The 26,865-nt window shown below is 41.6% G+C and overlaps 1 protein-coding gene across 3 annotated transcripts in view; it reads right to left on the bottom strand.

Moving 5' to 3' along the window:
* Window positions 1-1,193: 1,193 nt before the first annotated feature.
* Window positions 1,194-26,865, bottom strand: part of FAM133B (family with sequence similarity 133 member B) — a 33,002-nt gene continuing 7,330 nt past the window's right edge. Inside the window, exons 2-11 of one of the 3 annotated variants that reach the window (XM_075922370.2) lie at window positions 26,380-26,477; window positions 22,300-22,378; window positions 20,820-20,894; window positions 20,627-20,659; window positions 20,119-20,187; window positions 17,589-17,684; window positions 12,263-12,310; window positions 6,043-6,138; window positions 4,147-4,198; window positions 1,194-2,457 (exon numbers count right to left, since the gene is read on the bottom strand). In XM_075922370.2, coding sequence (XP_075778485.1) covers window positions 2,453-2,457; window positions 4,147-4,198; window positions 6,043-6,138; window positions 12,263-12,310; window positions 17,589-17,684; window positions 20,119-20,187; window positions 20,627-20,659; window positions 20,820-20,894; window positions 22,300-22,378; window positions 26,380-26,477 — 651 coding nt within the window. In that variant the 3' untranslated portion in view covers window positions 1,194-2,452. The remainder of the gene's footprint in view (window positions 2,458-4,146; window positions 4,199-6,042; window positions 6,139-12,262; window positions 12,311-17,588; window positions 17,685-20,118; window positions 20,188-20,626; window positions 20,660-20,819; window positions 20,895-22,299; window positions 22,379-26,379; window positions 26,478-26,865) is intronic. The other 2 variants (XM_075922368.2, XM_075922367.2) reach the window with 2 other exon arrangements.

The following is a 26,865-nucleotide window of genomic DNA, read 5'->3' as shown; positions in this document are numbered from 1 at the left end:
CTGAACCAGAGAATCTTCTGAACCATGGAAGGTCAATATTGTCTAGCAAGTTTATGGGACAGTGGTAAACTTGGCCACACCTAGGATAAATGGACATCTATAAATGGACATCTGACCAACTAAAATTATGTTGGACCACGGATGTTTCTAGACCAGAAAGGTTCAACCTATATAATCTTTTAAAATATTGAAAGTCTAAATAATGTTTTTTCATTGTTAATACTGAAGCAATTTGATTTTGAAATGGTGAAGATTTCATACCACTAAATGTTTAATAAATATGCCATAGTAGTCCTGCTACTAATGTGCACGCTTAATTTAACACCTAGGTAGTTCCAGTGAAAGAAATGGAACTATTTGTGAGTAAACTCACATACCTGCTCATGTGTTTGTGTTTCATTTTCTATTTTTTGTGTTTTGCCTACAGCAGTTTTATAAAATTCAAATAAGATTCCCTACCAGTGGTAGCATTTATAATTTAGTTAATTATAAATTTTAATCTAAAATTGCAATAGGATAAATTTTCAGATTAGTTTTTCAAAGCATCAAACCAGATTTAAATTATTTAATTCTGCCTGGAAGTCTTACATTTATTCACAACTATGATGAGAATGCAATGGTCTTAAAACGCAGCAATTTCACCTACCTGCAGCACGGATGGATTCATCAAGAACCATTTAAACAAGTTTTAATCTAGTAGTAAATAAGTCAGTTTTGTAAAATAAAATTTGGATGTTTCCAAGATCTTGCCTGAAATAGAAGTCAATTTGACTGAAGACTAGCAAAAATATTACTACACTTCTTAATTCCTGTTTATGATTTGCAAATTATTGTTTAAGAAAGGTGCTAACATTCTTAAGCAGCAGAAAACTGTTTTGCACTTCAATATTGTAGTTAAGATAGTTTGTAACTAGCACTCATGGGATTGAGACACGGGTTATTGGTTGATTCTATAGCAGAACATTTTAGAATAACATGGACATCCCTTAAAGGCAACAGCAGACCAAGCAACTGAGACAGTGAGAGAAGATGAGAGTATGTACTTGTATAAAGCTGAAGTCCAAGGACAGTTTTCATTTTTGTGGTCGTTTTGTTAAATTATCAAATTTCTTTTGTTTTTGTTATTGAAGTAGCTGCAGGCGCAAGAAAAATAGGTCAATATGCATCAACATTACAAAGATACAAAGACAAACTTTTTAAAGAGTATCTTTTACTGAGATTCTGGCAGTAGTTTTATGTAACAAGACACATCTGCATAACAGGCCTGCCACTGAAGTTGCTTAGAGTAAAATCAGCTTCAATATGAAGCTGTTAGATATCAAAACCCTGCTTTTTACATGCTAAATATTTTCATCAAGTGTGCATTTTATCACAGCAAATGAACTTTAAGAATAAAGTAAATGCATACATGGAACTCCACACCTGGAACATAATTCATAAAAAAAATCACTAGTTACAACTGAATACCTCTATGTTATTTAAAAATGGTACAAAACATACAAAATAATTCTAAATATTCCAATGGCAATGCAAAAGAAAAAAGCTACCAGTGTTTGTCAAAAATGTTCAGTTAAACTCAAAATTATTTAAAAGATGTAATGCATATTAATAGCACAGTATTCAGCATCATTTCAATGAAATGGAGGTAAAGTCTTACATTTTTGGATGTCAAGTTATGCTGCAAAGTGTCACTGCTCTTAAAGTAGTACATGCTGGAGGCCCAGAATTGTTTATTCAGGAAAAACCTGCTGATACCAGTTCTGATCTCCGTAGGAAATATAGCTGTTGTACTGTTAAAATAGAGTTTGCAAGGCTCAAAACTGCCCTAATTAAGCTAGCCAAAATGGTAACACTTCCAAAAGAAAATAAAGGGCAAAATTTTCATAAATACCTTTACAAAAGTAACCCTTAAAATTGGTACTATTCTATTTCCATTTCATAAACAGCACTAGTGGTCACCAAGTATCAATAGTCTTGTTGCATTATTTTCCTCTTCAAGATGAATTTATTTTATTTCTGCAGATTAGGCTATATTATTAACTTGTTAAAACACTATTTTTATTACCTAAAAGGGGTTGCATTCTATTCCCTAATATTTAACAGATTAGCTGGACCACCCTCTCTTATGATTTTAAATTAACACTGGCTACTGTAATTTTTTTAAAAAACTGTACCCTGGGTATTAAGCAGCAGGCAACAATAATGGACTTTTTGAGCACAGTGGCACCTGGCTGGCTACTGAAAGTCTAGTAATAGTTCTAAAATACAGGAAAACTCATGCAGTGTGGTAACGTTTGTGATAATTTTCACAGTTGAAGTTTCCTTTAGTCATTGCACTTTTGTTGAAGGGACAGGTTTGATTTTTAAGTGTTATTCTGAATCTGAACTTGAACCAGCTGTCTTCTTTTTCTTCTTTTTCCCATGTTTCTTGTGCTTCTTTCTCTTTTTTGTTTTATCCTTTAAAACAGTTCAATAATGTCAGTTACTTCATAAGCCAAAACACATCTATTAAAAGTCAGTTAAGGAAGTGGTATAAGAACTTTGAAAGGGTGCTTGTCCAAAATATTTCAGATAAGATTACTACCATAGTTATATCGTATAAAACATAATAAAAATACTATGAATGATTTTTTAAAGTTAAAACAAAAAACAGGACTATGTAGCACTTTAAAGACTAACAAGATGGTTTATTAGGTGATGAGCTTTCGTGGGCCCGACCCACTTCCTGAGATCAAATAGTGGAAGAAAATTGTCACAACCATATATACCAAAGGATACAATTAAAAAAATGAACACATATGAAAAGGACAAATCAAATTTCAGAACAGAAGGCGGATGGGGGGGGGGGGGGGCGAGGTAAATATCTGTGAGCTAATGATATTAGAGGTGATATTAGAGGCTACATAGTCCTGTTTTTTGTTTCAGCTACACCAGACTAACATGGCTACATTTCTATCACTATTTTTAAAGTTAGTTCTTTTTTGATCTGGAAAGAGATCTGGAATAGCCATCGTCTCTATTGTGCTTCCCAATCTTTTAAGTCACACAAACACTGGATGAATTTTTGAGAAATCATTAAGATAAATGGGGGCTTGAGATGCAAATGACATTTTGCATATTTGTGAAAGAACTGGATAGGAAGCCCTATGTAATCACATTTTAGTTATATTTCCCCATTCCAGAAAAAGTAAAATAAGCTGTATTAGGCTCCAGTTTCCACAACTTATGCCTCGTTTAATTTGAAAAAATGTAAGAGCTCAATTGTGAAAACCCTTATACAGTCAAAGAAAGGCTGCAGGATTAGGACCTAAATTTAATACTCTACATTCAGAAACACATAGGCTAACAGGACAACCCTTTTATCTTTAGTCAGGCAGAATAGAAAGCCCAGCATTGGTAACCCTCCTGCTGAGAGGGGAGCAGACAATCTGTGGGAGGAGAGCTGCAGGGGCAGAGGCTTTGAGGACACAGCATTTGCCAACTCTCCCAGACCAGACACCACTTGCTGCAATGGTGGCTGATCTGTCTGGTCCAGGAGAGTAGGCAGCATGAGCAAGGCAAGCCAGGGAGTCTCACCTCCAGCCTCAGGGAGAGAGTGGGAAGTATGGGTGGAAATGGAAGGGCGGAGGGGGAGGTGGCGGCAAAGGACTCAGGAGGAGCAGAGGGTAATAGTGCAGGCAGTCAGAGAGAAGTGGTGTTTTGAAGAGTAAACCATCGCTTCTCACCAGCTGCCAGGTTGCCCCGTGTTCCTTTTGAGAACTCCAGCCTGCGCTCATGCTGCTCACTGCCACCTGGTGAGCAGAGCAGGGTCTGCAGGAGAGTTGAGGGGGAAGGATAGGTCTGGGGCCACTGGAGCCCATATGCAGCACATGGCTGCATAGGACATCATGACATTTGGGGTGTTTTGTGTATCAGTAGGGATAGCCCTGAATAAAGCACCAAATTCTGTTCTCGGGTGCACTGAGGTAAAAGCCAAGGAGCTTCCAGAAATAAATTGAGTTATTCTTAATTTACAATTGGGTATTTGAGAGTAGAGTTTTCCATAAAATGTTCAACTTTGTAAAGGGTATTGTCCAACACTACAGAAGTACATGCTAATTTCTCATGTAGTTAATACATTTTCTAAATTAATAATAAGAATGATACTTGCTGTTACTTTCTCTCTTTCTTCACTGTTTTTTTTCTTTTTCGCTTGTACCTAAAAAAAAATTAATAAGATTTTATGGCAGAACAATATTTTCAAACATACCTTGTAAGTAAAAGATTTAGCTTTGGTTATAAAACATGACGGCAAAAAATGGTACAGCATACAATGTTATAACAATGTAAAGAAATACATTGGCATAACCGTGCTATTTTCTGCAAATCACTCTACCCAGTAACTGATGGGGTTGGAAATAAAAAGTGCTGAGTACTTTCAAGGAAACAATTGTCTCTCTACTTATAAGATATAGCATTGCAGGGAATTATCATGTAGATGCAAGCATAGTCTGACATTCTATATGGAAAACATGGTAGATAAAACCGACAATTTAAATAAAATCAAAATTTAAATTTTAAATTAAATACAGGTTTATATTTTGAAAAACTGAATTTGAAATTTACTTCTGAAATTATGACAACCTATTTTGGACTAAACTTACTATAACCTATCAAAATTATTTAAATTAAAAATATTATTATTAAGCAGTACACACTTTCTGCTGAAGTTTGAAAGACAGTCATACTAACTGAACAGGAGGAAAATCACTAAGTACCTGGAACTAGAATTTCCTGAAATGCTAAACCAGCTTTTGACAGTGGTAGCCACTTCTGCAAGTGCAAAGAGAATATTTTTGTCCTTTCAGTTTATTTCATTTCAAAGAACTGTTGATTCAAAGTTAAGAAACCAGCTGGGAGTTGAAAAAGCTTGCTCTCCTCTTCCAAGCTCTGAATAAAAGCTAAGATTGAGAGGATGAGATCTACTAGTTCTACAATAATAAAGGGCACATTGTCCAGAAACAAATCACTAACTACTGATATTTCCATTGTTTAATACATCAGTTTTAAGTACAAAACACGTTTTGATTAAAAGAATCAATATTAACCAACATCTATCTAGTAAGTGCCTCATTCACTATTTTTGTTAATAATAATAAAAATGTAAAAATTAAGATTCCAATAAATGAAAGGTAAGCTACATAACTGCTTTAATAAATGTGTATCACTATAGTATATCCTAAGAGGCACCACACTTAGGCTATGTCTACACTACGAGTTTTTGCCAGAAGAGGATATGCCAATGAAGCGCTGATTAGCATATTGTCACACTTCATTTGCATAATCTCCTCCGATGCCTTTTTGCGCAAAAACCTCTTGTGCAAAAGGCATCGGAGGATGCAAATAAAGTGTGACAGTATGCTAATCAGCACTTCATTGGCATTGCCTCTTCTGGCAAAAACTCGTAATGTAGATATAGCCTTAGTGTAAAGGCTAAATTAGGTGTAAATCAGCATGTTTTAATGGTCATCAAGTAACAAAAATAAAACTAAGAAAATAGGAAGTACAAAAGCAAAATAGTGAAAACTATTAAAATCAAGGTTTCCTGCTTGCTGACATAAATCATATTTAAAATCAGTTACTACAAGTAGTTGATTTAAAAGAATCCACCCTGATGAAAAGGATCTCAATATTAGTACTGGGTCTAAAGTCAGATAGAACCTCTTGATTTAAAAAACAAACATTGTAAATGTAATCAGTGTTCAGTGGTAAATAACAGTTGAAGTGAGATGGAAATACCCCATCTTTCTTCACACACTAATGAAATGACAATCCCATAAACCATCAATATGTCAAGCATATAATGGGATGCTAGTGAATATTGTGGTATTCAGAAGCAGTTGTAATATTAACAAAATAATTCAAATTAATCATTAAGTGGAAAATGTTCTAACTAACAAATTGCAAGAGTCTTATTAAAAAGATTGGTGTCGTTTATGCATATTTAATTTACCAAATATACTTTTTAAAAATTTGAAATCTAGGTTATATTCTCATACTAACCTCCTCTGTAGGATCTGATTCTGATAAGGATTCAGATGATAAAGGTCCATTAGTACGATCAATTTTCTTCCTTTTCCTACTAAGGCTTTTGTTGTCCTACACAAAATAAAACAGATAAGCATTGTGTTTGTTGGAAAAGTACAGCCTTCAAAATAATACAACAAAGATTGCAACTTCAATGTTTCATTTAAATTATGTAATCATAGATACGAGGGGTAGAAAAGAAGTTATTTAGTCCTCTACACTCCCCCATACAGGCATAATTAAGTATATCTAGAATATAAATGCCAAATATTCTTGATGTTATTAAAACACATTTTGAACAACTCAAATAATTATGCATCAGCACCAAGAAACTGAATGCAGTAATCAATGCCACCCTTTAAAAATCCTCAAGAGATTCCTAGTAGACATGAATTTTTTGATACTGCTTAGTTTCATTGCATAATTACTACACTTATATAAACTTAAAAACCAACAAAAGGTCTGATAGTGGAAATATTGCTATATATTTAAAAATACTTAAAATACAAATGATATAGTATAATAATAATTTAAAATATAATATGTTGCACAAATTCAAATGAAAGTGAGATGCAAACTATTTAGTACATTTAAATAAATATGTATGTATAGTAAACTTCTGATAATCCGGCACCTTTAGGACCCAAGGGGTGCCGGATTATCAAATATGCCGGACTATCGGAAGGGGGAGCTATGAAGGGTCTGGCCCCAGACCCCTCACAGCCCCCCCCTTCCGATAGTCCGGCTCTGCCCCAGGCGTCCCTGATTCAACCGCTGCTGGTCAGTTTCAGCAGCGGCTGAATCGGGGACGCCTACAGCAGAGCAGCTGGAGTTCTGCCTTGGCGCGGCGAGACCAACCTGGCAGTACCCCAGCTGCTCTTGGGGACGCCTGGGGCACAGCAGCTGGGGTGCTGTCAGGTTGGTCCGGCAGCGCCGCTCCTCGGCGCTACTGGACCAACCCAGGAGCACCCAGCTGCTCTGCCCCAGGTGTCCACAAGTCAGCCGCTGTTGAAACTGATCCATGGCTGACTCCAGGAAGCCCGAGGCAGAGCTGCTCTGCCCCGGGCTTCCTGGAGTCAACCGCTGGTCAGTTTCAACAGCAGCTGAATCGGGGACAGCTGGGGTGCTGCCCGGTTGGTCCCGCAGCCCCGAGGGGCAGCGCCACAGGACCTACCTGGCAGCACTCCAGCTGCTCTGCCCCCAGCTTCCCCGATTCAGCCGCTGGTCAGTTTTAGCAGCGGCTGAATCGGGAAAGTTGGGGGCAGAGCAGCTCCAATGGTCCGGCTGCCCGGAGCACTTCCGGATTCCTGATGGTGCCGGACCATCAGGAGTGCCGGACCATCAGATGCCGGACCATCAGAGTTTTACTGTATACTGTACAGAATAAGCTCTTCTGCTTGTGCTACTACCAAAAGTACAATTCCCCCAGAGACCCAACTGCGAACTGCAGCAGTTCAATACCAGCCTGCAGCTATAATATTAAGTTTTAAAAATGTATTTTAAAAATAAAAAGTTTAGATCCTTCCGAAATTGATAACACTGGTCATACATGTCCAGGCCAAATTTATATTTGCACTGGGTCAGACAAATGGAATTTTGCAAAGCTTCCTCCTTTCACCCACCTCTTCCAAATCAGGAAGGGGAAAGGAAGATCCCTTGCTAAGGGCTAGGAAGTGAAAAGGATGATCATTTGCTCTCTATACTCCTCTATGGTGGCTCAGAGACTCAGTAGTGTTGGTTACTTCCATCTAATGAAATAAGGAGATAGAGTAGATTCTATAGGTACTGAAGAAATGGTACTGCAAGTGAAACAGCCGGGATGACAGGTACTGAAATAAGAGAAAATGGAGATGTGTTGCAGCATAAGCCTAACCAAACTGAATGACAACATTTTTGTCCTTCACAGGCATTTAAAAAAGCTCCAGCCCCAGCAAAAGACAAATATTTTGCACTAGCAAGTGGCAGTGTAAATGACTAGTTGTCTGCACAAGTGCTTTCCTATCAATAATGTGAACCCTGCGTTAGTGGGTGAAAGTATTTTGTCAGCAGAAGTGCAGACAAACAGCAATTATACAGCCCAACTTAGCAACACAGCCGTGTTACTAAAAGCTGTGTAGTACACACAAAGCCTGATTGGTGGTGAGTGCAACACAGAGACCTGTTGGCAAAGGATCCTAGGTTCTTTGTAAACAGCTCTCCTCAGACCTGACAAATCCACTACAGCAAACACATCTTACAGGATATTTATCCATAAAGAGTAACACGGAAGGTATCTACAGAAAGCTCATAATTTGTCAAGACTCAATCATTGAGAGATGTATTTATAGATTAATGTATTAATCATGTATTTAAGGAATAATGCATTTATACTGAAAGTATAGTCTAAGGATTTGAGGTATGTGTTCACCTGCATTTTGATTGACAAAACTTTTGTCATTCATGGGTGTTTAACCACCCTACAAGGAATGTGAATGGCTTAGCATCGCCCTTACCAGGTGACACTTAACAGTCACGTTTAACTGGCAGCCTGGCTGGGCTGGTGCAGCCCCCTGCTTGACACTGGCTTGGCCTGGCCGGAACAGCCCTTGCCTGCAGCGGGAGTTGGGGCTGGGTCTACCACACCATGCCCACCTCCATGTAAATGAAAAAAACTTAAACAACAACAAATAGTCTAACAGCACCTTAAAGACTAACAAAGCATGTAGATCAGGGGTGTCCAAACTTTTTTCAAAGAGGGCCAAATTTGATGAAGTGAACATGCGTGAGGGCCGACCATTTTGCCTGACATTCTTTGAACCATTAAAATTAAATGCAAATTAACTATTTTATGCAAAGTTTATTGCAAACGGCAAACGACATAACACCAACTATACATGTTGTGTCCAAATATATTTATAACTGATTTAGACCAACTGACATTAACTGAGATTTTACAATGTATTCATCTCAATTGAAAAAAAAACTTGCCTACACTAATGTGAAGGGTGAAACTGAGATCTGGACTGCAGTACATAGGCTAGGTCTGGTTCAAAGGCAGTCCCTGATCTCAGCAGCTGCGGAGTCCGTCCCTGCACTCTCAGCCCCAAGGTAGAGGGCTTGCAGGGTCAGAGGCGGGCGGAGAGCACAGGGCATGCTGGCCTCACGGCGGCCCGGGGGCAGGGTGAACCCGTAGCCAAGCGGGGGAGCGGGGCTGCGGACGTGCCCTACATGGTGGACTTTAGGACCGCAGCGGCCGCCATAGACGGCGGCGGCACGGCCGGAAGCGGCGCCAGTCAGAGGAGCGCCGGGGAGCCAGGAGAGGGGGAGGAAGCGGGGCTGTCCCTGCACTCTCAGCCCCAAAGCGGAGGGCAGGGGCAGGGTTTGGGACCGCGGCGGCGGCGGCCCGAAGCGGCGCGCTGAGCGCGCCAGTTAAAAAAAGCACCAGGGAGCCGGGAGAAGCGGGGGGCCGTATTAAATCCGACCGCGGGCCGCATTTGGCCCGCGGGCCGGACTTTGGACATGCCTGATGTAGATGGTATCATGAGCTTTTGAGGGCACAACCCACTTCTTCAGATGTCTGGAGAACCATTTATGTGGTTAACCGATTAAACAGAACATTTAACCAGCTAATTGATTATGAATCGTGTAGACATACCCCCAGTGGAGCAGAACTTAGGTTTAGTTTACACTGGCGATTGAGCAACAACTTTGTCATTTGTTATACTTTGTTGGTAGCACACAGCCAGTGGGAGATTTGTGTCAGCAAAAGTCATGGTAAATAGTGTTTACACTGCCTGACTTTTAGCCACCTGTGCTAACACAATCATGTCCCTATGTTTCTCCTTGATCCACTCAAGTACAAAGGAATTATCAGCTCTCCCTAGTCTATTGTGGTAGAGTCAATACCATTAGGGACAACGAGAAACAATCAAAACCACTTAAAAGGTAGACAAGAAACTATGAGGCAAGGGTTCACCCTTTCTGTGACTAGAAATAAATCTGTTTTCAATATAACAGAGTGTAGGAAAAGGCACTCTGTAAACTCCTGACACACAGAAATGCATGAATCCTAATTCTTGAGAAGCCAATGTACTGTGCTTTGGAGGGCAAAAACTACTGATAAGTGTAGAGCCAGGGTGGTGGTGTATAATTTTGTTTTGTATTTTAAGTACTTATTTCCATCACACTCTCATTTCTCATTAAATCTTTATTCTGTTTTATTTTAAGTCCTCACATGTGCTGTGTCATTTACAGAAGCAGTAGTTTATGCTAATGTTGTTAAACTGGGGTATGCTTTATCTTTGTGGCAGAGGATCTAGAAATTCTCAAAGTAGTCAGTGGTAGGGCTGGATATCACAGGGAAACAATTCAAAGGAATTTGGAGACTGAGGTGCTCCTACTGTAAACCTGACCCACGAAGGAAGGACTAATATAAGCCCAGAGGAGTGCGCTGAGTGGTTGAAGGGCTGGTAGTGTTGGGGAGCTGACACCCAGATACCAGAAGACAGACATCTCCTCTCTGGTGGCCAGAGCTAAAAAGGTGAACTCACAATCCTCATCACAAATTAGATGTAAGCAGGATCTGAAGGAATGCTTCTATTTCAGCTAGTTGGAATGGAGAGAAACCCCTGGATGTGTATCTATGTGAATACGGAGGGAGAACCGTGTTAGTCTGCAACTTTAAAAATGAGTAATCTTGTGGCTCTAATCTTTGAGACTAACTAAACTAACTAACTAACTAACTACACACACACACACACACACACACACACACACACACACACACACACACACAAATCAATACTTCTATGGGTAAAACCTACTTCCTCTGCTCATCTGTGGGTTTTGCCCACTAATGTTCAAGATACTACATATTATATATATTTGTATGAAATGTAGGGATAGCTAAAATATCATTACCAATATTTGTAATTTAAATTGTTCCAAATGAAAGGACCCACAGTTAGCAGAAATAATTTTGCTAATGCAGGGAGTCAGCTCTCTGAGAGGTAAGGGGTGAGGGAAGGTTATTTTAGACAGGAGGCTATAATAGCTTCCCCTTGCCTGGTCTGGTTTGACCTGTTCCTCCCAACTGTTCAAAGAACAGAGCTAAATGGGCATCATTAGGCACCCTTTTTGTTATGCTAATTGTGTTGGAGTTGTGCTTCTTCTACCCTGCTTGCTAACTTGAAATCACTGGAAGCTGAAATCACTTGACACTGATGGGTAAAAGTCAGAGCCAAGAAGTGGATGACAGTGGATAGTGAGTGAGAGCCAGAAGGGCAGCGTCAGAGAGGTGCAACAAGCAGCCAACGGGACGGCAGGGGAAAGCACTGAGCAGGCAGATGGCAAGTAACCAGCAGGGTGAATAAGATGCCTCTTTACCTCCCTCCACTTAGGATGGGAGATGCACTCTGCAGATGCACCTCTGAACTCTGGATCTGCTCTGACCAAGAACAGTCACTGTGAGTAGGGTGCAGAGAAGTGCTGAGCATGTGAAAGGGACATTTAGATTGCTGGACTTAAGAACCTGAGAGGAAAAGGATATTGCCCAACCTACTTGGGATGGGACTATTACTTTTGTTTATGAACTCTGTGTTTTCCAAAATTAATGCCAAACTAATTTCCTCCCTTTTATTAAAAGTACATTTTCTTTGCTCAGAGTCTGTGCTTGCAAAGTGGGGAAGCATTGCCTTTCAGAGGCACCGGGGGGCGGGGTGTGAATTTTCCAGGTTATTGGGTGGAGGCTTGAGTCAATTCTGTGTAGGATAGATGGAAAGGAATACCTAGATATTGAAACTGGCCTTTGCTGTTTCTGGCTCCACCTGGCAGAAGGTTTACATAAGAAACAACACAACAAACAAACACAACAACAACAACAAAAAGAGAGGAAAGGCCACCAGAAAGCCAGTCATTTGTCCTTGAATTAATCCTATTTGCTTGAATAAGTCTGCAAATTTCAACATAACGAGCAATTTTTGCATTCATCAGCTGGGACCAGATCTTCATTACAGCTCAGCAGCCATCAGCTCCCAGTGGCAGCATTTATTTAAATAGAAGCTGAGGACCTTTAAAAATTTGGCCTCGGATGTACAAATATAGGTTCGTTACTGCCATACATACAACATTTTTGTCTCTATCTAAAAATGTGGTCCTTTGTCTATGTTTGCATAAAATTCAGTTTTGAGAAACGTGAAAAATAAAAATCTACTTTTACCTTTTCTCTTTCATGTTCTTCCCTTGATTTTTTCTTTTTTGTGCTGTCCTAAAGAGAAGGTGAAAATAATTAAAATTCACATAATGGTCTCAGCACAGAATGATATGACTTACAACAGAATCTTGACCAGAAATCATTTACTGTATAAAAGGGCTTACATTTCAAAGCTGATATGTTTGTTCTGGGTTAGAATGCTAACAAATTGCTCTGAGATATTTTATCTAGCAGTTCACGTGATTATTTTATAAAATACACCATTTTGGTCCTTGCTCTGCAGTATGCAAAGACAATGCTCTCTCTCATATGCCTGTGGAGAATCAAGGAATAAAATGCTGCTCTGCAGAACCTGTAGATAATTTGTGTGAAGAACGCTCTTCCTAAGAACCTTAAACAAAACACCCTACCATTGCAGAGTAGACATGCATTGGGAGATAAGAGAGTCCTTTCGGAAATCTATGGGACAGATAAAAGTATGGTGACCATTTTTTCTGAACCAAAAATGGGGTCACATTAGTCACACCCTGAACCCTTAGGCCCTGCCTACCTGTCACAGGAAGTCCCACTCCTGGTAGTATTTGCGGGGTTAAGGTAGACACATGACGAAGTACAGGCAGTCCCCGGGTTACGTACAAGATAGGGACTGTAGGTTTGTTCTTAAGTTGAATTTGTATGTAAGTCGGAACTGACGTCCAGATTCAGCCGCTGCTGAAACTGACCAGCAGCTGACTACAGGAAGCCCGAGGCAGAGTTGCTCTGCCCTGGGCTTCCTGGAATCAGCCACTGATCAGTTTCAACAGCAGCTGAATTTGGACACCTGGGACAGAGCAGCTGGGGCGCTGCCGGGTAGGTCCCCGCAGCGCCGCACCTCAGCGCTGCGGGGACCAACCCGGCAGCACCCCAGCTGCTCTACCCCAGGTGTCCCCAAGTCAGCCGCTGCTGAAACTGATCAGCGGCTGATTCCAGGAAGCCGGGGCAGAGCAACTCTGCCTCGGGCTTCCTGTAGTCAGCCGCTGGTCAGTTTCAGCAGCAGCTGACTTGCGGACGCCTGGGGCAGAGCAGCTGGGATGCTGCCGGGTTGGTCCAGTAGCGCCGAGGAGCGGCGCTGCGGGACCAACCCGGCAGCGCCCCAGCTGCTCTACACCAGGCGTCGTCGGCGAGAAAAGCCTGGTCTGCTGGGGCTGGGGGGCACGCACTAGCTGCGCGCTCCCCCCCCCCCCCAGCAGACCAGGGAGACACGGGTGGCGGGACTGCCGAGACGCGCCGCGGTCCCGCCCGCATCCTCCGAGGCTTTGCTCCCTGTCTCCCTGGTGTGCTGGGGGAGGCTTCCCCCCCCAGCAGACCAGGGAGACGCGGAGCAGCTTTTCTCGCCCCAGAGGATGTGGGCGGCGGGACCGCGGCGCATCTGGGCATCCCGCCGCTCCCATCCTCCGGGGCAAGAAAGCCTCGTTCGTAACTGCGGATCCGACATAAGTCGGATCCGCGTAACTCGGGGACTGCCTGTAAAGGGGTGTCACTTGACCCCTCAAATCCTCCCACTGTTCTCTATAAACTGGGATGGGTTTGGGCCCCACAGAACAACCCCCCTTCATTCCCCCGCCATGCAACTATACTGCAATTGCATTAACCCAGGCCCCAGACCTAGTGTCTCATGACACTGCAGCACTAAGGGGCCAACCTTGATTCAAGATGAGATCCAGGATTCGAGACCCATGGGTGCCATAGGCAGGGACTGCACCAGTCTCTGAAGCAGCCTCTCTCTGTGGGGAGTCCAGCCTGCTGTGAACAGAGGCTGCTCTGGAGGTCGCTGAAAACTGGCAGCAGTTCCAATGTGACTTAACATTAACCAATTAACTACGGCTGTCAATTGACCTGGATTAACGGCTGCAATTAATGCAGGACAGGATTAACACATTAATTTTTTAACATGTTAATTGCAGGCGTTAATGCTGCGCTGCTCCTTTGAAGTGCTTCAAAGGGGCAGCACAAGCAGAGCTGGGGATCAGCTGGAGTTTCCAGCTGATCCCAGGCTCCTAATGTGCTACTCCTTGGAAACGCTGCCACGGCGCTTCCAAGGGGCAGCACTGCATGGAGCCTGAGGTCAGCTGAGGATTCCAGCTCATCCCAGGTTCCATGCAGTGCTGCCCTGTTGAAACGCCACCGCGGTGTTTCAAAAGGGAGGCGCGTGTGATTAATCGCTTGACAGCCCTACAGTTAACTAATTAACAGGAATTTACATCCCTAATGAGATATACTGCAACTGCATATTTTCAAGTTACTGCAAAACTATCAAGTGTCCTCCATTTCCACAAGCCAGAATGACAATATTGAACTAACCATGACAATTAAAGGGTGGAGAAGGCCATGTCACTAACCCTCACCACCTCTGCTTGAAAGTTACATTTCCCACGGAGGTCAATGGGTCTGGGCTATTTCATATGTAAAACTACTGAGAAATGTATATGTCAATACCATGATGGCAATGCCTGTATTATGTAAATAATACCTAATAATAATTGCCAAATGAGACCACTTCCCAATCTGCTTACAAAGGGCTTGATCCAATTTAAGCTTTAAGGTAGACTTGAGCCCAGAGCAATCTGTTGACATTATCCAAGAAAATCCAGTTAACATTTAGTCACCCTTCAAAAACACGTCATGACAACCCTCTCTGTAGAGACGATACATCCTGCCTCTCTGTAGACGCACCAAGTGTTTCACGTGGCATCTTAACACGCTGTTAAAATCATCAACTGCTTGGATGAGGAAGACTCAAAGAGTGTGTCCATTATCCACACTAGAGTAACACGGTGTGGGCTCTTGTGGAGCAGCAGGGAGCCCAGGGCGGTCTCCATGAAAACCTTTCTTTAGACCACCAGTTGCTAATGGAAACTCACTATTAATTACATAATTACACCCAAGACATTATGCTAGTGCTGCAGGTAAGGAGAATGCTTTAATTTAAATTATTAAACAGATTAAGCATTTTAACTTTCTCATGTTAGTTTATAAAACTTTATTTTAAATAAAGTAAAATATTAATTTATGACCAACACAAAAGATTTCAATGTTTTTTTTATTTATGGCAGGGGTTGCAACCTTTTTTGGGATAGGGGACACTGACCCACAGAAAAATCAGTTGGGGGCCATACAAGTGAGAAGTAAAAAAACGCCTCCAAAAACCCCCAACCTTCACCGATGTGGCCTCCAACTGAGACACTTCACTCCTCTAGCGCTCCAGTCCCACAGGGTGAAGGGAAGGGACAAGGAGGACTGAGGTTCAGGGTTTCCCATAGGCCAGATTTACTTTTCTGGGCTTCTGGAGTTAGTGGATTTTATGCCCCCCCCCCCCTTAGGTTCTGTGGTACAGACAAAAATTAGGGGTTCAGTGTACAAGAAAAGGCTGCCAGCGAGTGGGATGGGATGCAGGATCTATATAGGGAGTGGAATGCAGAAGTAGGCTGGGAATAGGGTGTTTGGAAAGATGGAGGGAGAAGGAGCAAGGGAGGGTGTGGTGTGTGGTCAGGAGGGAGGGTGCAGGAGCAATAGTGGATACAGGAGCAGGGTGGGAGTAGGTGTCTGACCGGGGGGAGGGCGCAGAAGCAGGCTGGGGGATAGGGTCTTGGCGGGGGAAGGGGAGTGAGTGAGGGGGATTGGAGTTCTGGGGGTCTGGGCATGAGGGGGAATGCTTATCTGGCTTCGTGCCCCTTTGCAGCATGGAAAGCTTCCAGACAGTATGTTGCCATTCCCCCCCTTTAAAAAAAAATGGTGTGTGTGTGAGGAATGATTTAATCATGAGAGATCTATGGATGAGAAGCACTATATAAGAGCTCAGGAACCTCAGTTTCTTGCGAGGAGGGTGCGGGGGGGGGGGGGGGGGTGGAGAACCTCAGGCCAGATGCGGCCCCTGGCTTGCCTGGATCCGGCCCGAGGCTCAGCATTGGGAAGCCTGCACTGGTGCTCCAACCACCCACCAGCATGGCTGGAGTATACAAAATCTAGTAGCCTGGGCCCCCCTAGGCTCTGGTGTGTGAGGGGAAGGTGGGGAGTGCCTTTTTTTCCTTCTTAGTCAGGGGCTTCTCACTTTGCTTCTCACTTGTGTGCAGCCCCTGACTGATTTTTTTGTGGCTCAGTGGCCCCCAACCCAAAAAAGGTTTTCCACCCCGACATACACTAAGCGAGGTTATTTTCAGAAAAACAGACAGGACTGAGACTCACAGAGCTTTTATAAATGGCTTCTTAGATTACCAGTTTTTTCACCAAAAATATAATTACTAAAACTGCTATAATGTAAAGAATTGAAGACAGATGACAGGATCCTTACAATTTACAGTAGACTTCCGATAATCTGCAACCTTTGTGACCTAGGTGGTGCCAGATTATCAGATATGCCAGACTATCAGGAAGTACTATAAGATGGTTTTTTATATCTATAGAGACAGACAGACAGACAGTATATAAAGTGTTGGTTTAACGCTTTTTATTGTAGAACAAGCACTATCCAAAGTCACACAATGCCAGTGGCAGACTAACTCAGTCCCGTTCGGTTTCACTTGGTTCAGATGACACCGCTGCTGCTTTGTGACTTGTTTTTTGCTGAAGCTCACTCACTAGGCTCTTGCCATTTTGATGCCGGACTATCAGGAGTGCCATACAATTGGATGCCGGACTATTGGAGTTTTACTGTAATTATTATTTTCTAATTTACTCAAGATAAAGTCCAAAATGCATATCAGAAAGTTTAATTAACTGGGTAAGAACTACTCCAAATACACCAAAGAAAAGGGAAGCATCCCCATAACTGCACTTATGTAAGGCTCAATTTGTGCTGCAGAGTGAATGATTTTTGAAGGGAAAGTACTTTTCCTACAGATATCTGGTAGGGAAGTATTTTGAACACTGGTATTCCTGTTAGACCTTCATTAAAAAAACCTACTACAGGTGAAAACAACACATCAATAAAGAATTAAGAAATTTATAGATGTTACTTATTTTACACTAAAACTGAGCTTGTTTGGGCAGGAAATAAGACAGAATTCACATTTATAATTTGAAAGTTAGTGATAATAGTTTGGAATCATTGACAAGCCTGCTCTCTAAAGTTCAAATTATTCCTTTCAGCCAGTGTGCTGAGCTAAAACAGGGCTAATGATACCTAGTTTCAGTTCTATGGAAGCAGAAGGCTGCAAGCACTGCTTGCTCCCATAAAGTAGCATTGCATGTTGCAAGAGAAATAAATATGTAGCTACGCAGAATCAAAATCAGATATTAAAATGTTCACAATATAAATAAAATATATTCACAACACTAATACATAATTCCATATTACCTTGCCACCTGATTCAGAATCAGAAGTAGAGCTTTCAGAAGATTTCCGTGAGGAACGATACTTCTTTTTTTTCCTTTTTTTCCCTTGTTTCTTATCCTATCCATAAATGTTTGAGAGAGAAAGTTTGTATTTATTCACAGTAAAGCTGTAACTGAATATTCAGTCTGAAGAATACAGAAACATAAGGTCCTATATGTAAGTATGTTCTATTTAATACAGCACTGAGATGACTGGCCACTGGAGTGGATGATACAGGCAGTCCCCGGGTTACGTACAAGATAGGGACCGTAGGTTCATTCTTAAGTTGAATTTGTATGTAAGTCGGAACTGGCGTCCAGATTCAGCCGCTGTTGAAACTGACCAGCAGCGGCTGAATCGGACACGCCTGGGGCACAGCAGCTGGGGTGCTGCTGAGTTGGTCCCTCAGCGCTGTTCCTCGGCGCCACTGGACCAACCCGGCAGCACCCCAGCTTCTCTGCCCCAGGTGTTCCCAAGTCAGCCGCTGCTGAAACTGACCAGCGGCTGACTACAGGAAGCCCGAGGCAGAGCTGCTCTGCCCCGGGCTTCCAGGAATCAGCCGCTGATCAGTTTCAAAAGTGGCTGAATCTGGACGCCTGGGACAGAGCAGCTGGGGCGCTGCCGGGTAGGTCCCCGCAGCACCGCACCTCGGTGCTGCAGGGACCAACCCGGCAGCCCCCCAGCTGCTCTACCCCAGGCGTCAGCAAGAAAAGCCTGGTCTGCTGGGGGGGGGGGGGGGAGGAGTGGAGGCACACTAGCAGAGCCCCCCCAGCAGACCAGGGAAATGCGGAGCGGCTTTTCTCGCCACGGAGGATGCAGGCGGCGGGACCGTGGCGCGTCTCAGCGGTCCCGCTGCCCGCGTCCAGAAAAGCCGCTCCGCATCTCCCTGGTCTGCTGGGGGAGGGGGCGCGCTAGCTCCGCGTCTCCCTGGTCTGCTGGGGAGAAGTGCCTAGAGGGGACCCCCCCACCCATTTGTAACTAGGGTTCCGACTTAAGTCGGACTGACGTAACCCGGGGACTGCCTGTATTCATAATTTTTTCAACATTTATTCAAAATTTATGTTAATGACAAATCCAAATTTTTCTAGTTTCCTTATTTATTTTTTCCAGAGTATATCTGAGGGCCTGACTCTTCATCTTCAAAATTGTCTAGCCTAAAATGCCATGAAGATTTTATTTCAATGTAATAATGGTGTGCCTGGCGTTTTATTTTTAATTTAGTGGGTAAATTAATTAATCTTTCTTTGAAGAAATGCCAAATAATATACAATTCTCTATAAAAATCACAGTGAATCCAATTTATAAGTCTGCCACACAAAATAAATTCAGTTCATATTGAAGTTCTTATTTGTATTCAAGAGGATAACCTTCCTAAGCCCATGCATAAAAAGATCTGAATAAAATTCAGGTAGATGCAGCCTAAACCTATATGCTGCAAAAACCAGTGTTAAAAAGTTATCATGAACCAAAATTACTTTTTACAAATAAGTATTTCATTAGTGTTCTTTTAATGTTTTTATAAAATATATTTTGTAGCACAGAAAATTCTATTAATTGAACAGATATACTACTCTGATGTCCCTTTATATACTTCTTGATGCACTAGAAGTTTCCTTCCTCCATGTAAAGAAAGAGGCAAGTCTTTTTTCTCCCTGTGACAGCTCTGAACATTTGCCTTTTTTGTTCCCAACTGTATACTTTCTTTCTTCAAAGCATCACTTAAAAGCCCCCTTGGGGCTTACTTTATAACCCACTGTTTCACAATAAATAGAACCACTCCTTCCACCGGTTTGCTACCTCTGTAGCATGCCTACATCTCTGCTAGCCCTCTAAGTGAAATGCAAATGCTAAAGGACTTGATAGTGGGCTCAGTGCTCTCAACGCCCTTTGAATTTAACTAGAATTGAGGGTCTGCAACAAGTTATAGGTCAAAATGTTAATCTCTTACACAAAAGCAGTTGTGAGACCAGAAATTATTTGAATAAGCTTGTTTTATCATGTATTATCTTGGCTATAGAAAAAATTCCAGGTCTTTAACTCACCTCCCTTTTAAAAACTACAGTTATAGTTTCAGATCTCAAAGATAAACCAAAAACCTACAGATATAATTAATAGGATACTAATAGATAAATTATCTAACAGTTCCTGAGATCTATGGCCATGAAAGGTTACTATCAATCAACAAAAATATGGTTCCAGTTCTGCAAAGACTTACACATGTGCTTACATGTATGCATGGTGATCAGCCACACTGAAATATATAGGACTGCTCATAGCGTGTAGAGTAAGTAGATGCATAAGTAGTTACTGAATTGGGGCCTCTGTTAAACTGCTGTCTAATCCACAACCACTAATTCCATGTTAAAACAAGAATCATACATTTCTTTTTGAATGCACTACCCTAATAAAACCTGAACAACAAAGTAAGTGGCACCAACATATCCTAGAATTATACACTAGCATATTTTCTTTGAAAATATATAAAGTACAATTCTGGTATGTTAGTTCTCACCTCATCATCAGAATCAGATGAACTGCTGGAAGAATCAGAGCTTGATGAAGAAGAGGAAGATGAAGACAACTTGACCAAACACAACAAAAATTAAAGCTTGTGAGATGCAGCATTTTGTCTGTTTGAGAAACAGTTAAAAGAACATCCAAATACTCTCCCAAATGTCTCTGCATTTGCAAATGTTCTCTATAGTGATCTTAGTTCCAAGAGTCTAGCCTGCGGAGATTTTCTTAATTTAATCTGTAGGAGTGATATTTCCTCAAACAACATATGTATGGCATTCTCTGGCCAAATTCTCTATTTTTAAATCAGCAAGGCCTTTTTATTTTTAAACAATGTTAAGATTCTCCTTTCCTCCTCAAATACAAACTAAACTAACACTCTCATATAACAGGCAACACAAACATAGTTATTTAAACATCTACATAAAATTCCAAATTACACTCCTATTTTGTCTTTTCAGGAACTCAAGCCATGTAAAACTTAAAAACCTGAAAACTTTGCTCACCCTATTTGATTTCTTCTTTTCCTTTTTCTTTTTCTAAAAAGAAAGACAATTTGTTACATAGCATCATGATCTCTTGACATACGTCACGGACAAGGAAAATAATTCTGAATTCACATTTTGACCTATGTTCTTTGGTGATGGCTGTTTCAGGGCAAGAATGTAATACCAAAAAAATCCAACTCAAGGTATTTACCTCCTTCTTTTTGGAGGAACTCTCACTTCCACTTAATAATTTCTCCCGGTGTTTTTCTAGTTCTTTCTTCCAATTCTGAAAAACAGAAATCATGACCATTGGCATAGTTTTCAAACTTTTGGTGTTAACAGGAGCCTCTGAAATCGTCCATCTGTGACAGAGCCACACAAGTATTATTTTTGCAGGTTTTAAAAACATATGAACATTTTAACTGACTATCTGTATTTGAACATTACATTTAGAACTGTACATACATTGTTCACTGTAGCAACGTAAGTAATCTGCTTTTTAAAAATGAAGTGCCACCAAATATGAGTGTCTCTTTAGTCAAAGATATTGGGTTCAGACCTGGACAGTCTGTGATGAAAATGTTTCACATTGAGCAGAGATTCACACAATACTGCTTCTGTAAGTCGACTGCACTGCACACACCTGGGGGTCATTGAAATCTTCCTCCTCCTCCTCCTCCTCTATACCACCATGCTTCCAGTGTGCAACCCTTATGGAATGTCCTATGACAATGGCCAGAACACTATTAACTAGGGGAAAAATCCAAAAACGAAAAGGGAAAAATGGGAACATTCACATAATTGACTGACAACACCCATCACCTTCCAACAGAACAATAACTCCCACATGTTGAAGTATCTCCCAGACAAATAACGATGGGTGAGTTGGAATAGAGATGTGCATACAGCCCCTCAGGTGTGTAGGAGGATGGGAGACCCTAGTATGGTGGGAAGGTGGGGGAAGAGGGGAAGCACAGAACCCTTGGGCAGAGGAAATGGGGAACCTGATATGGGGCAATAGGAGTTTAGCAGAACTTCTGATATGTGTAAAATAATAGGACCCTGGTAGGGTGGGAAGGTGAAAAAATGAGCACACAGAATCCAGGGTGGAAAGCGGAGACTGGGCAAACTTGTGTGGCCAACCTGAGGGTGGGTGGGTGGAGAATAAATAGAATTGTTGACAATGGAGGATCTGATACAAGAAAAGAAGGACTGGGGGACTGACTGCATAGAATCCAGGTAAGGGGAGACTGAGTAGGAGTTACAAGGAGTCCCTGAAATAAGAGGGGGTAGGTGGGTGGTACACAAGAAACATGTGGAGTAGAATAGAAGGCTGCAAGAAGACCCTGGGATATGCAATAAACTGAGTCTAAAAAAGCTATGAAGCGTGTGGCCTCCTAGCATATTACAAGAGTTCAAATTCTATTCAGGTGGCACCTTTTCAAAACTAGACTGGATGATACTTGTCGATATATACTGCAAAGAACAATTCTGCATTAGCAAGGAAAAGGAAAAGATTACTTTTGCTCTGTAACTTTAAATATTCTAATAACAAAAGTTAGCTCATGAAGAATCACACACACTGATACACAACACAGTGCACTTTCATCCTGCTATTGACAGCAGAATACAAAGGATCACACTCATTTTTTTAAATGATCTACCAACATAAAATAAATCAAATCACAAACCTCATTCATCTTTTCTTCAAACTCAGCCAATGCCCTTGAGCCTTTCTTTTTCTTTTCTAGTTGTTCTTTCACTTCTTCCCTTTATATAAAAATATAGAGATTTTACATGTACACACACATACAGACACCTAAAAAATCCCAACAATCATTAAGATTTTTTTAAATTTCCACTGAAAAACACTGACAGTAATCCAAGTTACTCTTTAGCTGGATATCCCATGAAAGGAGAAAGAAGGAGTTATCTTTGAGTTATGCTACAATTTACATAACATTTAAAGGTTAAATCTTGCAAATAAATTCCTGTGTACGATCTTACTTGAATTTGTTGTATTATAAGATAAAATGAATTCAACACAACATAATTTTAATAACTCAGCTAAAGTTATGGTATAATTCTTAATAAGACAATTCTGAAAGGTAAAGTTCAATTCTAAAAATGTATCCAGAAAAATTTATTTTCATGTGTAACACTGTTAATAAAATTACTTACACTAAAAATTACCTCCACAATTCAGGTGATAGCCATGACAAAGAATAGAGGTGTCAAGTTTTTCTATACTTAGGCCCAGTCTACAGTACAAAGTCACAATGATGTAAGTCACCACCTTGCACAGACTTTTATTACACATGTCTACACTCAATTTTGCCTCAGGTAGATGTAAACACTCTCTTATGAGGAGGTGATGCCCCAAATGGCATTAACTTATAGTTGAACAACTGACATCAACACAGCAGGAGTGTAGATGCTGTGTGACTTATATTAACTATAACAGTTCCCCATCAATGCCAGCTGTTCCACAATGCCTGATAGTGATGACTCCAATCACTATTGTGAACTCCTTTGCCCAGGAGTCACAGAACCCAAAAGCCATGAAGGTTAACTGATGAGCCCACATCCCTACTGTAGAGTAAATACTTCAGAAAGTACGGACAAGGAAAGAGCAAACAGGAGAAAGGCTCAGGAGTTTTTGCAGAAAAAGAAGAGGGAAGTGCACTCAGGCAGCAAACAAATGCTGTAGATGCTTGTTAACCTCACATACACATCTCTCTTTCCAGTCAATGAAGAACTCCAATTGAGGAGCTCATTACACCCTCCAAAATTCCATGTGGTATCCTTGGATGCATTCCTACCATTCCATGCTAGGGGACAACTGTAAGGACAGCCATGGCCTCACATGCACTGACATGTGAGAGCCACAGATGGCATATGTGAAGCGAAAGTAGACTTAAATGGACAGGAATGTTTTCTACCTTTCTAATTTTAAAGTTTGAGATTCCATTAATTTTAGACATTTGTATTGTGTTTTTTATTACATACCAAAAAAGTTCAATAAAAAATGTCTATTTTTTTAAATAAATTTATCTTTATTACTTCATAATATACAGTGCAGAATACCTAGTGCTATACAAAGTACCAGCTATGTGTAATTCTACAGGATGACAGAACTCATAGGTTCTTTGAAAAACAGCGTCATAAATTATAAATATACAGCAAGCGCCAGTTAATTCATAAATTCATTAAAAATATTCACAAAAGTATATTAAGCACTAACAACTGTTAACAGCCCCCAACACTTCAAGGCCAAGAAGAGTACAGTCCACACGACTACATCAAAGTTCTTAATTTTAGAGCTCAGTCAGCTGCATAGGTCCATGCTGAGCTCATAGCCCTTATATCTGGCAGTTCAAACTCAATACATGCACTTCACCCCCTCTTTCCATCCTCAAAACAACTTTTCCACCTTTGCCTCACAGATATTATGCAGCACACAAGACAGCTATAACCACTGGAATCTTCTCTCACTGTGATCACATCTTGTAGGTAAACACTAAAGGGACATTGGATGCTGGCAATCTAGCAAAAGCACATTCAACTGTCATTCTGCACCTGATGAGCTGGTAGCTGAATCTTTCCTTGGTGCAATAAAGCAGTACAGCATATGGCTTCATGACCCAAGGAAGCAAGGAACAGACAGGATCCTCCAGAATCACTACTGACATTTCAAAAATGCTTGGCTTATTGGGAAAGAATCGGCCTACATGCTGCTTTCTGCAGTCCTGTGTTCTTCCAGCAACTTCCATAATGATATTGCTAGAGCATCCTTGGTGATTTACCTGCACTTGCATGCTCAAAGAAAAGTAGCCCTTTCTACTAATGTTCTCTGTAGCGAAAGAAGGCTTGTGTCAAAATAGGGAAATGGGTGCTATCTATGGATGTTAAAATCAGGGATGTGAATGACTAGTCAACTATCCAATAAGCAAATACTTATTGGATAGTAGACATGCTAGTCGACCTGTCGCTCGCCCCCCTCGCTGTCTCTATCAGAAAGAGGCAACAAGAGGGAGGGAGAAAAGAGGGGGCTTCAGAGAGGCAACACGTGTGGAACTCGGGGTCTGCCACTTTGAAATGCCACGTGCAGCCCAGGGCTAGCTGGGAGTCCCCAGCTGGCCCCGGGCTACACATGGCATTTCAAAGCAGAGGTGCTGCACAGAACCCAGGGCCAGCTGGGGATACCTCTGCTGACCTCGGGCTCCATGTGGCACTGCAGCTTTGAAACACCATGGGGAGCACAGGGCCAGTGGGGGACTGCTTGAGTCCCCCGCTGGGCCTGTGCTCCCTGCACCGCTTTCGCCTTTGAAGTGTAGCAACAGCCTTAAGGCTGTTGCTACACTTCAAAGGCAGAAGGGCCTTATCGACTAATTGAACAATCAATGCAAATGGCATCAACTATTAGATTAGCTAATTAATCAAAATTTTATATCCCTAGTTAAAATGTGTTTATTTAAGTAAATGTGTAACCGCTGAAAAAATGCAGTGGTTACATGTTTACATGTGGGGGAGAGGGGAAGCATCTCCCATGGAGCTGTCACCCCCCACTGCCTCTGTATTAAGCCAGCTCCCCATTGCCATCAGCTCCCACTCCATGTTTCTGCCTCTGATAGAGACACAGGTGGGGGAGGGGAGGGCTGCATGTAGCTGTGAAATTTAACCAATGAGCCCAGGCTCATCAGTTAACTATGTACACATTTACACTTTCACATCCCCAGTGCTATCTTTTGCCCCACTGATGTTCAGAACCCATTTCTGCAATTCTATCTACTATATCCTATATGGTGCCAGGGATGTGAACGGCATTATGAACTGGAGAAAGTTCATGATGGGAACTTGACCCTTATCTCCAGGTCATTCTTGTGTGACTCAATTCTGTCCCACAATATGCAGCAAAAATGTCTTAGAAAACAAGGCACCAGATGACGACACAGTGGGATATCTGTGAGTGTTGCACTACAGTGAGCATCAATACAAGCAGGAATGATGAATATTTGCAGTGGGGATGCAAGCAGCCAAATGCACATGTACACATACAATAAATTAACTGAGGAGACTTTCCATCAACGTATGCTGAATTCACCAAAATGTATAATGTTGACATGACCTGAGAAACTGCTTCTAAAAATGTCTAAGAATCAATATATTCCTTTTCAGAAATGGTTGTTGAAATAGCATCACCTTGCACTATCACAATTAAAAATAAAATACAATTAGGACAGATATTTAGAAAAAATGCCTTGGTCAGACATTAGGAATCCCTTTATAAAATATCACAGTATATGCTGGGAAAGGGTAAGGATGTTAGAAAGCTGTTATTTTAATAATCGTGTAATTGCTACATTTCCTAGAGGTTACATGGTTACTCCATGCCCCCTGGGGTGGGACCAGCAGCCAGTGTGCACCCAGCTCAACTCCCAGGAAACTGCCTGCCACTTCAGACTGCTGCCTCTGTTAACTAGTCCGCTAACCATTTAACCAATAAATGGTTGCTTATCGGTTAATGGTCCTAGTTAACCACAACAACCTGTGCCTCTCCCCCACCCATGTAGTCTGCATTTAAAACTCAGACTGGTAGGCTGGCTCCAACTGTGGGGGGGGGGGGGGGGGGGGGGAGACAACCGCTTCTCGGTTAAATGGTTAGCTGACTAGCCACTAACATCCCTAGGAAGGAGGACACGTAACAAGATAGTATCTTTCATGAAATAAATGGTTTTGCAAAAGGCACAATCAGATATTTTCACGCTTACCATGTTGGCCGTGGCCTATTCAGGTAGTCCTGTATTGTTGGCCCTGCGGATTGGGCAGGACCTCGTGATCTGGCCATTGCTATGGGATTCATATAAGCCTTGGAGATGACAAAACAAAGTGAGAAATAAACTGAATTATTTTACCGCAAAAACAAATAAAACCCCAAACATACAATTTTTCTCGCATACTGAAATTAATTCTATATTTCTTAAAGATAAAAGGCATTTAGCCAGAGGATGATGCAGATGATTCAAGCTAAGGTGCAGACAACACGTTTCCAATTCAGAATTACATACTTATCCATAAAAGGAACAAGGGCGTATCCAGCAGCCTAGTGATACTTAGTAGTTCCTTTATAATGTGCTCTGAGATTTCTGGCTGCAATGTTCTGTTATATCACTGTAATAATACTTTACATCTCTAGTCTTGTACTGTCTGGCACTCAACTCACTTTGGCCAAAAACAAATTGATGGTGGCACACGAC

Source organism: Pelodiscus sinensis, chromosome 2 (assembly GCF_052426305.1).
Source record: "Pelodiscus sinensis isolate ZL-2025 chromosome 2, ASM5242630v1, whole genome shotgun sequence".
In the NCBI taxonomy this organism is placed as follows: Eukaryota; Metazoa; Chordata; order Testudines; family Trionychidae; genus Pelodiscus; species Pelodiscus sinensis.
The sequence above is the reverse complement of the archived record's forward strand: the minus strand, read 5'-3'. Positions and strand labels throughout refer to the sequence as shown.